The sequence below is a fragment of the Leptinotarsa decemlineata genome, unplaced genomic scaffold (genome assembly GCF_025532065.1).
Source record: "Leptinotarsa decemlineata unplaced genomic scaffold, Ldec_3_MD MMD2_tig00026294_RagTag_RagTag, whole genome shotgun sequence".
Lineage (NCBI taxonomy): Eukaryota > Metazoa > Arthropoda > Insecta > Coleoptera > Chrysomelidae > Leptinotarsa > Leptinotarsa decemlineata.
This window is the reverse complement of record NW_027412674.1, coordinates 2567034-2580880: the sequence shown is the minus strand read 5'-3', so window position 1 is coordinate 2580880 and position 13847 is coordinate 2567034. Positions and strand designations below refer to the sequence as shown.

The window sequence follows — 13847 nt, the reverse complement described above, 5'->3', positions numbered from 1 at the left end:
TAATATACCCGTTGATTAGAAAAAAGAAAAAGTGTGTATGCTAATTATTTTTCTGTAGAAGTCATGAACTGTTGAATTTTATTCTCCAAATTATAAGTTTTATTCGATGTAGAGAGTCCAAATTCCAATTTTAATGGAAGCAATCGAAAAAAAATAATAGAAAATTGATTTTTTCAAATATGTGTTAACGATAGATATGCAAATATTGTCAGGTTTACATCTTAATCAATAATTTCAAAACCTGTCATCAGTTGAATTCAGTTAATGATTTAAATGCAATCACGATCTTATAAGTTTTTTCTGCAGGAATAACATCAGAAGAAGATGATAAATTGATAATGAAGCACAATTTGGACAGGTTACTTGAAAGGTATAATTTGGGATTCAAAAGGCCAGAAAGATTAGACGTCAAAAAACCAGGTCCACCGTTCAACCCCCAGATTACTGATTCATCACAAAGCGGTAAGAGAAAAATCACTGATATATGAAATGTACGAAAACTGTATTCCAATATCCCCATATCATAAAGACTTCGTCGTGAGAGGCTTGATTTCGGAAAAAGAGGAGTAAGAGGTGGGTTGGACAATTCAATTTAGGGTTCATCTAAACTGATATCATGGAGAAAAAGTATTTGTTCATTTGTTTGTAATAGATAAAGTCTAAAACTACTGAGAAAACTTCAAAAACTATTTTACCGTTATCATATCAATCAAATCCCCGGTATACGTTCCTATCGAGAAAATGTCAGTTTCGACCGAGTTCAGTGCATTCTCTACTCGCTATGGCTTTATATTTACAAAATCATCTCACTCTCTAGAAAAAATCACCACTGTGTAGCTTCTCACCAAAAAATACAGTTCATTCGACAGGGGATTTATATTTTTTTTTTGCTGAGCAATAACAGATTTAACACCGGTTGCATAAGAATAACCATTTAGTATACAAACTGAACATTGAGCAGAAAGCTTTTTAATCTGTTGATCACAGAATGGATATGACCTATGGCACACACATGAAAAACATATTTTCCATTTTTGAATACAGTTTTTCTCGTTTACAGTAATGATTTTTCTTAATTATAGAATTCGTCAGCATGAATTATTAAAAAAAAACATAATTTCGGTCTACAAAGACCCCTAGATACCAATTTTGAATAAAATCACATAATCATATCAAACCTCAATCGTAATTATGGATATTCATGATTTTTAATCGAAAATTATTTATATCGGACCTCACAAACCGTACCGCTTGTTTATGAAATCTGACAATAAATCACAAATTTTTATCTGATTTTATGAAGCAAAGTTCATTACTTTCAAAATTAACATTTATCATTGATATGAATTAGTTCATTTAGAATAATTTAATTTCAACCCAGTAAACCACGCGCTTTATTATAAAGCCATACATAAATAAAAATTTAGTAGGTGGTAGAAAAACTGGCTCAATTTCCATAATCATTAATAAATAATAAATCAAATTTCTTGTAGGAACTATTTGAACAGAATACGTTTTCACCTGAAATGATTTATTTTATAAATATATAATATCCCTCCGATTGTCCGGTTGGACAATTCAATTTAGGGTTCATCTAAACTGATATCATGGAGAAAAAGTATTTGTTCATTTGTTTGTAATAGATAAAGTCTAAAACTACTGAGAAAACTTCAAAAACTATTTTACCGTTATCGTATCAATCAAATCCCCGGTATACGTTCCTATCGAGAAAATGTCAGTTTCGACCGAGTTCAGTGCATTCTCTACTCGCTATGGCTTTATATTTACAAAATCATCTCACTCTCTAGGAAAAATCACCACTGTGTAGCTTCTCACCAAAAAATACAGTTCATTCGACAGGGGATTTATATTTTTTTTTTGCTGAGGCCAACTTAAAAAAATGAACTCTGTCAAATAGATAATCTGTTATTAGAATGAACAATCAGTGCCAACGTTTCATTCACACTGCAATTATTACATTATGGCAATCTTCATATAGAGATCGATGATTTTCTTGAAAAGAGGATATAGACCATGCTACTGGTTGATAATGTAGCTTTCTGAAAGTGAAATTCTGAATTTTAGAAAAACGGTTTTTGAGTTCATCCATTACAAATAAATATTTCCTCTACTTATGAGAGTTGTCGTTCGTATGGGGGCGACAGCTGATTAACGGAAAAAACAAATTTTTTAAAAACAGATTAATATTATTTCAGATACATTCTGTTACAACTGAAGTTATGATGAAACAGTGATGACTGAAAGTACCAGAATTCATTAAATCTATATGTCGTGAACTTAAACTGTATTTTAAGAACAATTTAAACTTTGAATTGACCCTCTGCGGGTGACTGTAAAATCCTTTTTTTGTTTGGTTTAGTTTTAAAAAATTACGAAGTTTAAATATTCACGAATCAAAATTGTAAGATAATGTTCGCGACCGCTATGTTAGTTGGTATTTACGCAATATCAAGACAACTAGGTTCCAGGCGGTGGTGTTGCCATCGAGAACACTACAGCATTATTACATTACTAGCGAACTGCCCCAGCTCCGCACGGGTGCAATTGATACTAAAAATAAATTTAAGGGCATAGAGAAACAGTGATGAAAAGATAATTTTCCCCCGCGGATGGCTCTTTTGTTGGATTATTTAAAGATATTTTCCTTATCGCACATCTACAACATAACACAAACCTACATACAAAATTTCAGCGGTGAAAATGTAATTTTCATCGTTGGGGCGCCCCAGGGGAGGCGCCCTGTTGGTATATTTGAAAAACTTTCTTAGTGCGTATCTAAGAACTGAGAAACACCTATATACCAAATTTCAGCTTCCTAGGACTTACCAGTACGGAGAAACAGAGATGAATGTGTGTGTGTTCAGTGACTCTGGCATTTATATTACATTATTGTAAATGTTGAAAAGACCTCCGATTTTTTTGAAAATTAAATAAAAAGCCATCCCAATCGCAGTTTTTGAAAATCGGTTTAGTAGTTAAAAATCGGTTAAATAGATTAATTTTTGGGATGTTTTCGAGACATTGGGCCAACTAGATTCCTCACTACTCTTAAAGGTAGACCCCCTCCACGCATCTCCGTGACGTCCGCTTTGCATGCAGCCAGGCGGTGGTGTTGCCATCGAGGACACTACGGCATATTGATTTATTGCAATTTTTGGAAAGATTTTTAATTTTTTTTAAAATGAAATATGAAGCCATGTTACTCGCTGAGTTTTTGAATATTTGTTAAGTAGTTTTTAGTTTATCCATCACAAACAAACAAAAAGAACAAATCTCTCCTTGGATTATACATTTATTTTTTCGAAATAGCCGTTTTCGACTGAAAATTGATCATTTTGACGGTTGACGTAAAAACTGTAGTCGCCAATGCCAATTATTTCTGTCCTTCCTCAGCCTTTTTGACTACACTTTAAATTACAGTGAAAAAACAGAAAGACAAGAAACCACAAGTATTAATCTTCTGGTTCCAAACAACCAGGTCTAATTAATTATCAAAAATATGATCAATTTCAATCACACTGCCTATTTTTTTGACATCTAAGATAATTTCTCGAATACATTGTACCAGTTCATCTCCATATCGCGTTGTTTCCATAGGAGATATTTCAGAAAAAACATTTTGAAATGTTTGTGATTAACAATGTTTCATGGTGATTTTACTAGTTCGAACTTCCATTGTCTAATATGACATAATATGATTCCAAATCTATGAAAAAACAAATAAAATTAGAATGAATAGTTGAAATAAAAGATGAAAGATAAAATGTGAAATGCTCATTTCAATTTATTCGTGTTATAGTATTTTCACTTCACGTTTTATCTTTCATATTTAATTGATATTTTGACTATTCATTCTAATTTTATTTGTTCTTTCATAGAGTTCGAATCATATTAGATAAAGGAAGTCCGAACTATTAGAATTCATTCCAAAATGTGTGGAATATGATATAAAGACAATATTTTTATTCCAAAAACTCATCTGGTCCACTTCTGATTGATGTGGAATGTTTTATGATTATTATTCTGATGTGGTTCAAGGACTGATGAGATTTGAAAAGAATGAAAGTCATAGTTATTGATGCCGTGAATAATATAAAATGTGTGACAAACAAATTAAATGAATGACGAAAATTTTCTATAGTGGTGATGCTCGTAGTGATTCGCATAGAAGCATTCATACATTTACAACAATTGCTATACAGGCCGTTTCTTTTATCATGTGGTAACATTGCTATATTCTAAACCGTAAGAGATACGAAGACGATTCAATGGGGAAAAACTTAACTGTCATCGGGAACAATGCAATGGTCGAAATGTTATTGTATTCGAAGTGTACTATGAGGATGTAATAATAAATATTCGATAAAACGTTTCGTGTCAACATGGACACCATCAACTTTTTTTTAATACGGATCTGTCTTTTTTATTACAGGTATTGATAAAGCGATGAATTCACAAATCAAGGGTATATCACATTTGATATTTTTATAGCGTTTCATTTGAAATAACCACCATTATCAGTGACAACATTTAAACAGAAAAATGATTTATTTCATCATGAACTTTTGAGAAAAATGAAACCAATACGGAAAATCAAATCCACATGGCAAACTACATTAAATGCTCGAATTAACGACCTCTTTGTTGAACGCACATAAGTTGTCAGTCGAGACAATTTCTGTGGCAATTTTCTAGTATAATAGGTGTGATACTAATACATGCATCACTTATTTTTTGTTTGAGATGGTCGATATCTGTACTTGGTGTTGAAAAAACTGTATCCTTTATGTATCCCCAGACGAAAAAATCTAAAGAAGTACTATCTGGGGATCGAGCTGGACAGTTAATTGGTCCATTGTTTCCAATCCATTTTTTTGGGAATAGTGCATCTGAATGGTCCCGTACTATTACTGCATTATGAGTAGGACAGCTGTCCTGTTGAAAATATTGTATTTCATGGCGGATATTCAGTGGCAATTCATCTAAGTAGCCATCGAATTCATTAAATAGAAAAAGAAGATACATTTCACTATTCAAATGATCATCGTAAAAGAAAGGGCCAAGGATGTTTGTTCCCACAATTCCCTACCAAACAATTCCGAAACTTTCTTGAAAATCAGTTGCCCTATGTAAATGTTCATTTGTATTATTCCACCTATAATGGACATTTCTGCTAAACCAATCATTGTTGGTGAATTTTGATTCATGCGTCCATATCATTGTTTTACAAATAGTTATTTCCAACTTTCCTATTTCTACGTCTTAACTACTCCGCAAATCGTACTCTCCTTCCGTAATTCCTTTCATTGAGGTGATGAACTTTGCGTATCCTGTAGTATTTATATGTGTTCTTTTTCAAAATGATTCTGGTAGATTTTACAGAAATCCCCATTTCGTGGGCAATTTCTCGTAAAGAACAATCTTGATGAGCATAATTTTTGTAACTGGCCAATCTTAAATAAAAAAAAAAGATGTTTTCACTATGTAAATTCTCATGTGGAAATATTTGCTTACCCATAACATTTATTTGATTCCTCACACTTCCAGTAACCACACCTCTTCTTGTTTTCTTTCTGTCTAATGCACCATAGTCCCTCAAATTCCTTTCTTATCGTTTAAACATTTAGATGTTTGGAATACGATGATTCGGATATAGCTCACCATACATATTCCTTGCCAAAAGAAGATTTCTATTTGATTTTGCATAACTAAATAGCATATCAGTCCTTTCGTCATTTGACTACATCTTTGATATGTTCATAAACTTCTGACAGCAACAACGCATTCATTTTTCCTGCCATAGAAACCAAGCAAAGCCTACGCGTTCAAGATGGTAAATGAATTGAGATACTATTTGATCATACCAAATTATACAATAATCGAATTTTGACCAGAAACTGATATTTTCCAGGATTGTGAATTATGAAGATATTACGAATTATAATTGATTAGGGAGAAATAAGCCTTGAAAGAAGCATTACGGCAATACAAAAATTTACAAAAGAAAGTACGAATTTTCATTGTGTTAATGTTTCTACCTGTTAAATTTATTGGGTTTTCTGAATTATATTTTGAATGGAAATGGAAATAATTTACAAAAGAAGTAACGACTGGACCGTAATTTAAAATTGTTGTCACTGATGATGGTAGTTATTTCGAATGAAACACTATAAAAGTATCAAATGTAATATATCCCTGGATTGTGAATGTATTGCTTTATCAATATCTGTAATGAAAACGACAGGTCCATATTTAAAAAAAAGTTGGTGGCCATGTTGACATGAAACGTTTTATCGAATATTCATTATTACATCGTCATAAAACACTTCGAATAACATTTTTCTTCTCCATTTTTTTCATATTCGCCGAAATAACAATTCCATTCGAAAAAAAAGAAAAACAGCATTTTTGGTTTTTCCCGTATAACCCGTATAACTCCCTGTAAATTTCCTTCGACCATTGTATTGTTTCCGATGACAGTTATTTTTTCCCATTTAATCGTCTTCGTATCTGTTACGGTTTAGAATATAGCAATGCTACCACATGATAAAAGAAACGGCCTGTATAATTCTCCACCTCTATATTTATAGTCATTCCTAAATTTTTAAATAGACAAATGTGAAATTTTAAACTTCAGTTCCAGAAAAATGGATTTCCAGATTGAGCCATTAATACATTTTTTTTTAATTCTCCAGCCCACGACAATCCGCATAAAAGTGAAAGGGACTTGATGATTCCGTCAATGATGAAAAAAGAACCTCGGGGTGGCGGGCATCCCTACCCCGACTTCGATCCATTGAAAAAGAAAAATGAGCTGAACTTCATACACATATATTTTAAAAACCAGATGACATCATGGAGTCAAGGATTGAACATTATTGGAAATATTTCGAAACTCTTACGAATCGAGCGGGGATTTTTCGTAGATGGAAGGTATAAATATAAAAGTTTTTTTTATTTCATCCATTGAGTGAACTCAAAGTGAAACGAAAATCGAAAATGAAATGATTTCAATTTGAGTTTATTACATTCAAATTCATCGAATTTGAAAGTATATTAATATTACAAACCTGAACCTTCTAAAATTTCATTTCAAACTTCCTTGTCAAAATTTCCAGAATCTCATAAAATTCTGTCTATTACCATTAGTAAACAAATAATTCTACAGGAATGCTAAAAAATGGTTAAAATCAGGGACAGACAAATATTTTTAAGCCCAATAGTCAAGTTATCGAGTAGTAAAAAATCACACTGAAGTAAATAAATGTATCTATAGTCCGTTCATAATTTGTCAATAGCACAAAATGAGGGCCCAAGTCATAAAACGGTCGTAAAACTCGTAAAATCATAGGCGGAGGTTCCTGAGGTGTTTATTCATTAAATATAAAGCTTCAGTTTATATTCAAAACTTGCCTTGAAAGGGTGAAGTTGTTACGAACGAAAATAATTTTTGGTTTAGTACATTTTTTAATCGCATTTAATTTACGGCTCGTTGGTGTTTCGGCGTCTACGGCAGTAATTAACGTCTCTTATATTAATTTTGCGAATTTTGTGCAGTGCGTGAGTAACTTTTTTTCATATTCCTACAAACATATACGTACCTTTCGTTCCTGCTTGTTTTGTTTGATTGCTTGCGATGGCTTCGTCATCATCATCAACATCATCAAGTTTTACACCGGTACTGTTGCGTACAGTCAGTAAGTCTGTCTATTCACCAAGAGAGAAGACTATTGTTTTGAACGTTCACGATGCTCTGGTTTCTCAGAATACCACAAACACTGTTCAGAACATAATCAAGAGTTGTGCCAACATGACGGGCGTAGGGGAGTCAACAATATATAGGTTCCTATCAGAAAGAAAAAAAAAGGTATAGCTAACCCAAATACAAACGAATACTTAAAGAGGGGGAGAAAACCTATTGAAATTGATGAATTTGCCAAAAATGGTATTCGAAGGATAATTCACGAATTTTTTTACAAAAAAGAAATACCCAACTTAAACAAAATTTTACAAGAAGTTAGAGACGACCCGGATTTGCCTCATGTCGGACGAACCAAATTGTGGCAAGTTTTAAAAGAATTAAATTTCCGGTGGGAGAAATCAAACCGAAAATCACTTTTGATTGACCAGGAAGAGATAATATGTTGGAGAAGAAAGTATCTAAGATCTATACGAAAATTTTGGGCTGAAGGAAGGCCAATTTACTATCAGGACGAAACGTGGGTAAACGCAGGTCATACTCTCACAAAAATTTGGACAGATAAAAATATATCAAGCTCCAGGCAAGCCTTTATGGAAGGTTGGTCTACTGGTATTTCCCCACCCTCTGGTAAAGGCAGTAGAATAATAGTTTCTCACATTGGCAGTGAAAAAGGATTTGCTAAGCATGGTTTGTTGGAATTTGAATCCAAAAGCACAAAAGACTATCACGAGGAGATGACAGCTGATGTTTTCGAAGAGTATTTTGAGCAGATGATTGAACATATACCACCAAACTCAATTATAGTATTAGATAATGCACCTTATCATTCACGACTAGTTGAAAGACTTCCAACGACTGCGTGGAAGAAACAGGATATCATTGACTGGCTGCGGAATAAGTCCCTGCCTTACGAAGATGGAATGGTTAAAGCAGAACTTTTAAAAATTGCCCGGCAACACAAATCTAAGTTCAAGAAATACGTAGTTGACAAAATGGCGGAAAGACGAAACATCACAGTCCTTAGACTTCCACCCTACCACTGCGAATTAAATCCAATTGAACTCATTTGGGCACAAATGAAAAGCTATGTGGCTAGAAAAAATACGTCATATAAAATACAAGCTGTACGTGAATTATTATATGAGTCTTTACAACACATTACAGAACAAAATTGGCGAGATGCAGTAAGACATGCAATAGAAGAAGAACAAAAAATGTGGGATCTTGACAATATAATTGATGCGACTGTAGAGACACAAACGCTAATTATTAACCTGCAAGACGACTCGGATTCCGAAGATGATCCTGTTCATTTTGAATTTGAATAGTTTTGTAAGTAATCGTAGTTTATATCATTTAAAAATAGGTATTAATTAAATAAATGTATCTTTTACAAATTGCAAGTAACTTATTATTTTTGAATAAAATAAAGACATTTTTTCAAAATAAAAATACAGTTTACAGTACCTACAGTTTAAGAATATTAATATATTTATTTATTTAAAGTAACTAATGTTTTAATCATATTCTCTACGACACTGGTCACTCATTTCCACTCAAAATACCTACATAATCGGATTAAAAGTTTTATAGCTGTATTGTATTTCTTCAGATACAAGGTGGGTTAGTCGAAAACATCTTAAACTGTCAGTTTTAGTTTGGTTTTTGTTATTATATCATATTAGCTGTCCTCTCTGTATTTCAGTTCTCTAATGAGGGTCAAACTTGCAGTGAGCTATCAACAAATTATGAACGGACTTATAGGTGTGTGGATGATATCTTGTTGAATTTGCTTATATTTTTCCAGATTATAGGAGAATTTTACTATAGTCTAAAATTATAGCAACATTTTCTTCTTTTATACTGTTCTGAAATGGCCGATCCTTTACAAAAAGAAAGTTATTGAGAAACTCAAATTTGTTTAGAATGAATTCCACTCGTGTAACTCGAAATTAAATGTACCTATCTGAACCTGATTTTTTATTATGAAGGTATGAATTCTTTCTTAGTTCCTTAAATCGTTTCTCTCATAACATTTGTTTCTGTTTTTAGAAAATAAAACTAATAACACTATTAGAAAATGATTTAAATGCCAACACCACATTGTTTCTCAGTAAATATCAGTAACAAATGATTTTCAAGGGCCGAACCGTCTTCTGTAGTCTTCAGAGTGATCCGTGGATTGAATGCTAACGAGGTGGCCAAAGAAATTGAAGCAGTCAAAGATAAATTGAGAGAACAGACAGGAATGGAAATAACATCTATTGAAGTTGGAGATAGAGTAAGTAGTTCATATAAATTAGTATGTGGAATTTTCAGTAAATTGTGAGCAACCAATTTAATATGGAAAAAATGGTAGGCCCACGTTTACCCTACTGTAATCTTGAATCTCTAGTACTTCAAAATCTCTGAACTAGTTGCAAGATACGTGGAATGGGAACATGTGACTAGAAATGAATTTATTGAGAGCACTTTTATCACACCAGAACTGAAATACTTTCTCTCGTTGTGCATTTCGCTAACCAAGTTAGCATCATCAGGAGTATTTTTGTTCTGATATGGCAAATGTATTTTCACAAGAATTTGTTAGTTTAATTTCAGTATTATCTGTTTTATCGAGAGCGCCATTTTCGTAGTAACTGACTGAATTTTATAGATAGCCGGCAGCAAAGGTCATAATAAGGACTGGTGGCTGAATCAACTATGTTTCAACTTGAAAAATGAAACAACTGTTTAATCACAACACAATTCAATCAAACAGATGATCTCGACTAAGGTGTGTTGTTTCTGCTCGAAAAAAATTGTAATTGATTGTGTCGAAAAAAAAAGTAATATTTGAATGAGTTGCACACAAAGCGTAGATTTTGCGCTGAAAGGTTGGCAACACAAGCTGATTCATCGTCAAAAGCGAAAGTTGACGTATGAAATCTGACAGCAGACTCAAAATAGCCACAGAACTAATCCCCAAAGGTTCTATGATAACCTCAGAGAAACAAAATGCAATATAGATGCCTTTTCTATCCTTACATTGAAGGCAGCATAACTTTGTTTACGGGAAGTAAGTTCGACCATAAAACAGTGGCAGTTGGTTTAGTTGATAACCAGAGGGATATTATATATTTATAAAATGAGGTGAAAATGTATTGTGTTCAAATAGTTCCTACAGGAAATCTGATTTATTATAATGATTATGGAAATGGGGCCAGTTTTTCTACCACCTACTAGATTTTTATTTTGAGGCTTCGTAATAAAGCGCGTAGTTTACTGGGTTAAAATTAAATTATTTCAAATGAACTAATTCATAACAATGATAAATGTTAATTTCAAAAGTAATGAACTTTGCTTCATGAAATCAGATGAAGAAATTTGTGATTTTTTCTCAGATTTGAAAAACAATACCGGTACGGTTTGTGAGGTCCGATATAAAGAATTTTCGATTAGAAAATTTATAATTTTTATATATTTATAATATTTATAATTACGACTGAGGTTTGATATTTTTCTGTGATTTCATTCAAAATTGGAATTTAGGGTTCTTTGTGGACCGCCACTATGAAAGAGGATATTTTTGATGTTTGTAATGATCGTTTTTTTTATTTTATTCATATAAATGAAGTTTTTGAAACTAGGTTTACATAATTTCATTTATTTGACATTTCCCAACCAAAACGAGGTTGAAAAAATGACAACCGTCATTTGTTATTTAATAACGCCTTATTGTTATAATGCGAGAGCCTCGTGCAAAGAAAGAAAAACCAAAACAAAAGTCATATTCTTTGTGTGACGTAAGTTAGTTGTTAAATGAGCAATAACAGATTTAACACCGGTTGCACAAGAATAACCATTTAGTATACAAACTGAACATTGAGCAGAAAGCTTTTTAATCTGTTGATCACAGAATGGATATGACCTATGGCACACACATGAAAAACATATTTTCCATTTTTGAATACAGTTTTTCTCGTTAACAGTAATGATTTTTCTTAATTATAGAATTCGTCAGCATGAATTATTAAAAAAAAACATAATTTCGGTCTACAAAGACCCCTAGATACCAATTTTGAATAAAATCACATAATCATATCAAACCTCAATCGTAATTATGGATATTCATGATTTTTAATCGAAAATTATTTATATCGGACCTCACAAACCGTACCGCTTGTTTATGAAATCTGACAATAAATCACAAATTTTTTCATCTGATTTTATGAAGCAAAGTTCATTACTTTTAAAATTAACATTTATCATTGATATGAATTAGTTCATTTAGGATAATTTAATCCCAGTAAACCAGTAAACCAGTAAACCAGTAACCCAGTAAACCACGCGCTTTATTATAAAGCCATACATAAATAAAAATTTAGTAGGTGGTAGAAAAACTGACTCAATTTCCATAATCATTAATAAATAATAAATAAAATTTCTTGTAGGAACTATTTGAATAGAATAAGTTTTCACCTGAAATAATTTATTTTATAAATATATAATATCCCTCCGATTATCAACTGAACCAACCGCCATTGTTTTATGGTCCCACTTACTTCAAATGAAAACAAACTCTCCATAACCTCTCATTACCCGCCACCCCCCTCACCCATAAGTTGTACAGAAAAGAATAGTACGATACCCGTTTCAAAACACATGTATGTATTGTATTGGTATAGACACCGTACAGGCATGGAAACTCTATGTCTTATTATTACTCTGAGATGATAACGTTCTTCAACTGTCAGTTTTGACATGTTAACTGCCTGTTTTGATATGCCAACTACCTGGTTTGATACGTCAACTATCTGGTGCGCAAACTGTCGGTTGAATGTTTTCAAAATACAACAAAATAAGGATATCCGTGATTCTCTTGAGTATTTTCCAGCAAGAACAATATTTCCAACCACAAAAGTAAACGTTATATTGAAGTTATGGTTGACATACAACTTGTAGAATAGCACCTTTCATCAATTGTTTACTGACAACTAATTTTCGGTATCAGAAAAAAGTAACTTCGTATCAGTCTTATGCAAGACTCGGTAAGGCGTTCCAACGAAAACTTGACCTCCACTGTAAGTCAGAAACGGACATGTAATCGAAAATTTCAAAGAACACGTCAATTTTTATTTCTAGTGGGACTAATTTTGATATGAAAATCATAGCCGAAACTTCACCCCACTGCGGTCAGCAACTACCCCCCTCCCCTATTTTTCTCAATAACATGGGGGGTCGAGTGGTACATCATTTGAAATATATTTTGTCCCTCTATAACCTCTATATTTTCAAAATTGGTTCTTTCGTTATTGAGAAATTAAATGTTGAACGTTTTATTTGAGAAAAAACAGAAAATTCGCTGTCGTTCATTTTAATGAGAAAATCAAAAACAAATAATATCAGTGGAAATAAAATCAACGAATAAATTGTTCCGTGCAATAATACAACCTACTCTCGAAAGTGTTTTGTACATTATTCAAGATGTCCGGAGTCAGCAATCGGTATTCCTGAACAATTCTCTGTCGCAGGTCTTCTAGATTTGTAGGCTTAGTAGAGTACACTTTCGACTTCAGGTTTCTCCACAGAAAGAAGTCCATCGGTGTGAGATCAGGTGATCTCGTTGATCACTCCACTGGACCCCTTCTGCTGATCCAACGCATTGGAAAACGTTCGTCCAACAACTGCCTCACCCGAACATCAAAATGTGGAGATGCACCATCCTGCTTGAATGTTATTTCATTTTCTACTAAATTGTCATAATTTTCTGAAATTTGTGTAATCATAGGATCTACACAGTCTTGTAATAGATTTGAGTATGTGTCTCCATTGAGATTACCTTCAATTGAGAATGGCCCAACAATATGATTACCTACCTACCAAGAATGCCGGCCCAGACATTCAATTTTGTGGAGTTTGTGAATGTCTTTCCATCACCAAATAAGGATTCACATCGTTCCAGTAACGACAATTATATCTATTTACTTCACCATTCAACATGAAAGAACTTTCGTCTGAAAAACATGTATTGTATAATAGGTTTGGGTTATTGGTCAATTTCTCGATGAACATCTCACAAAAGTCGACGAACAGGATCATCTTCGTTTAATTCCTGAACTAACATTATTTTGAAAGGATGGAA

At 32.8% G+C, this 13847-nt stretch overlaps 1 protein-coding gene across 2 annotated transcripts in view; it reads left to right on the top strand.

The window, feature by feature from the left end:
• IA-2 (tyrosine phosphatase IA-2) overlaps window positions 1-13847 on the top strand; it is a 97877-nt gene that overhangs the window by 71236 nt on the left and 12794 nt on the right. For both annotated transcript variants that reach the window (XM_074180153.1, XM_074180154.1), the window contains 3 exons: window positions 307-462; window positions 6717-6954; window positions 9866-10004. In XM_074180153.1, the coding sequence (XP_074036254.1) occupies window positions 307-462; window positions 6717-6954; window positions 9866-10004 (533 nt within the window). The remainder of the gene's footprint in view (window positions 1-306; window positions 463-6716; window positions 6955-9865; window positions 10005-13847) is intronic.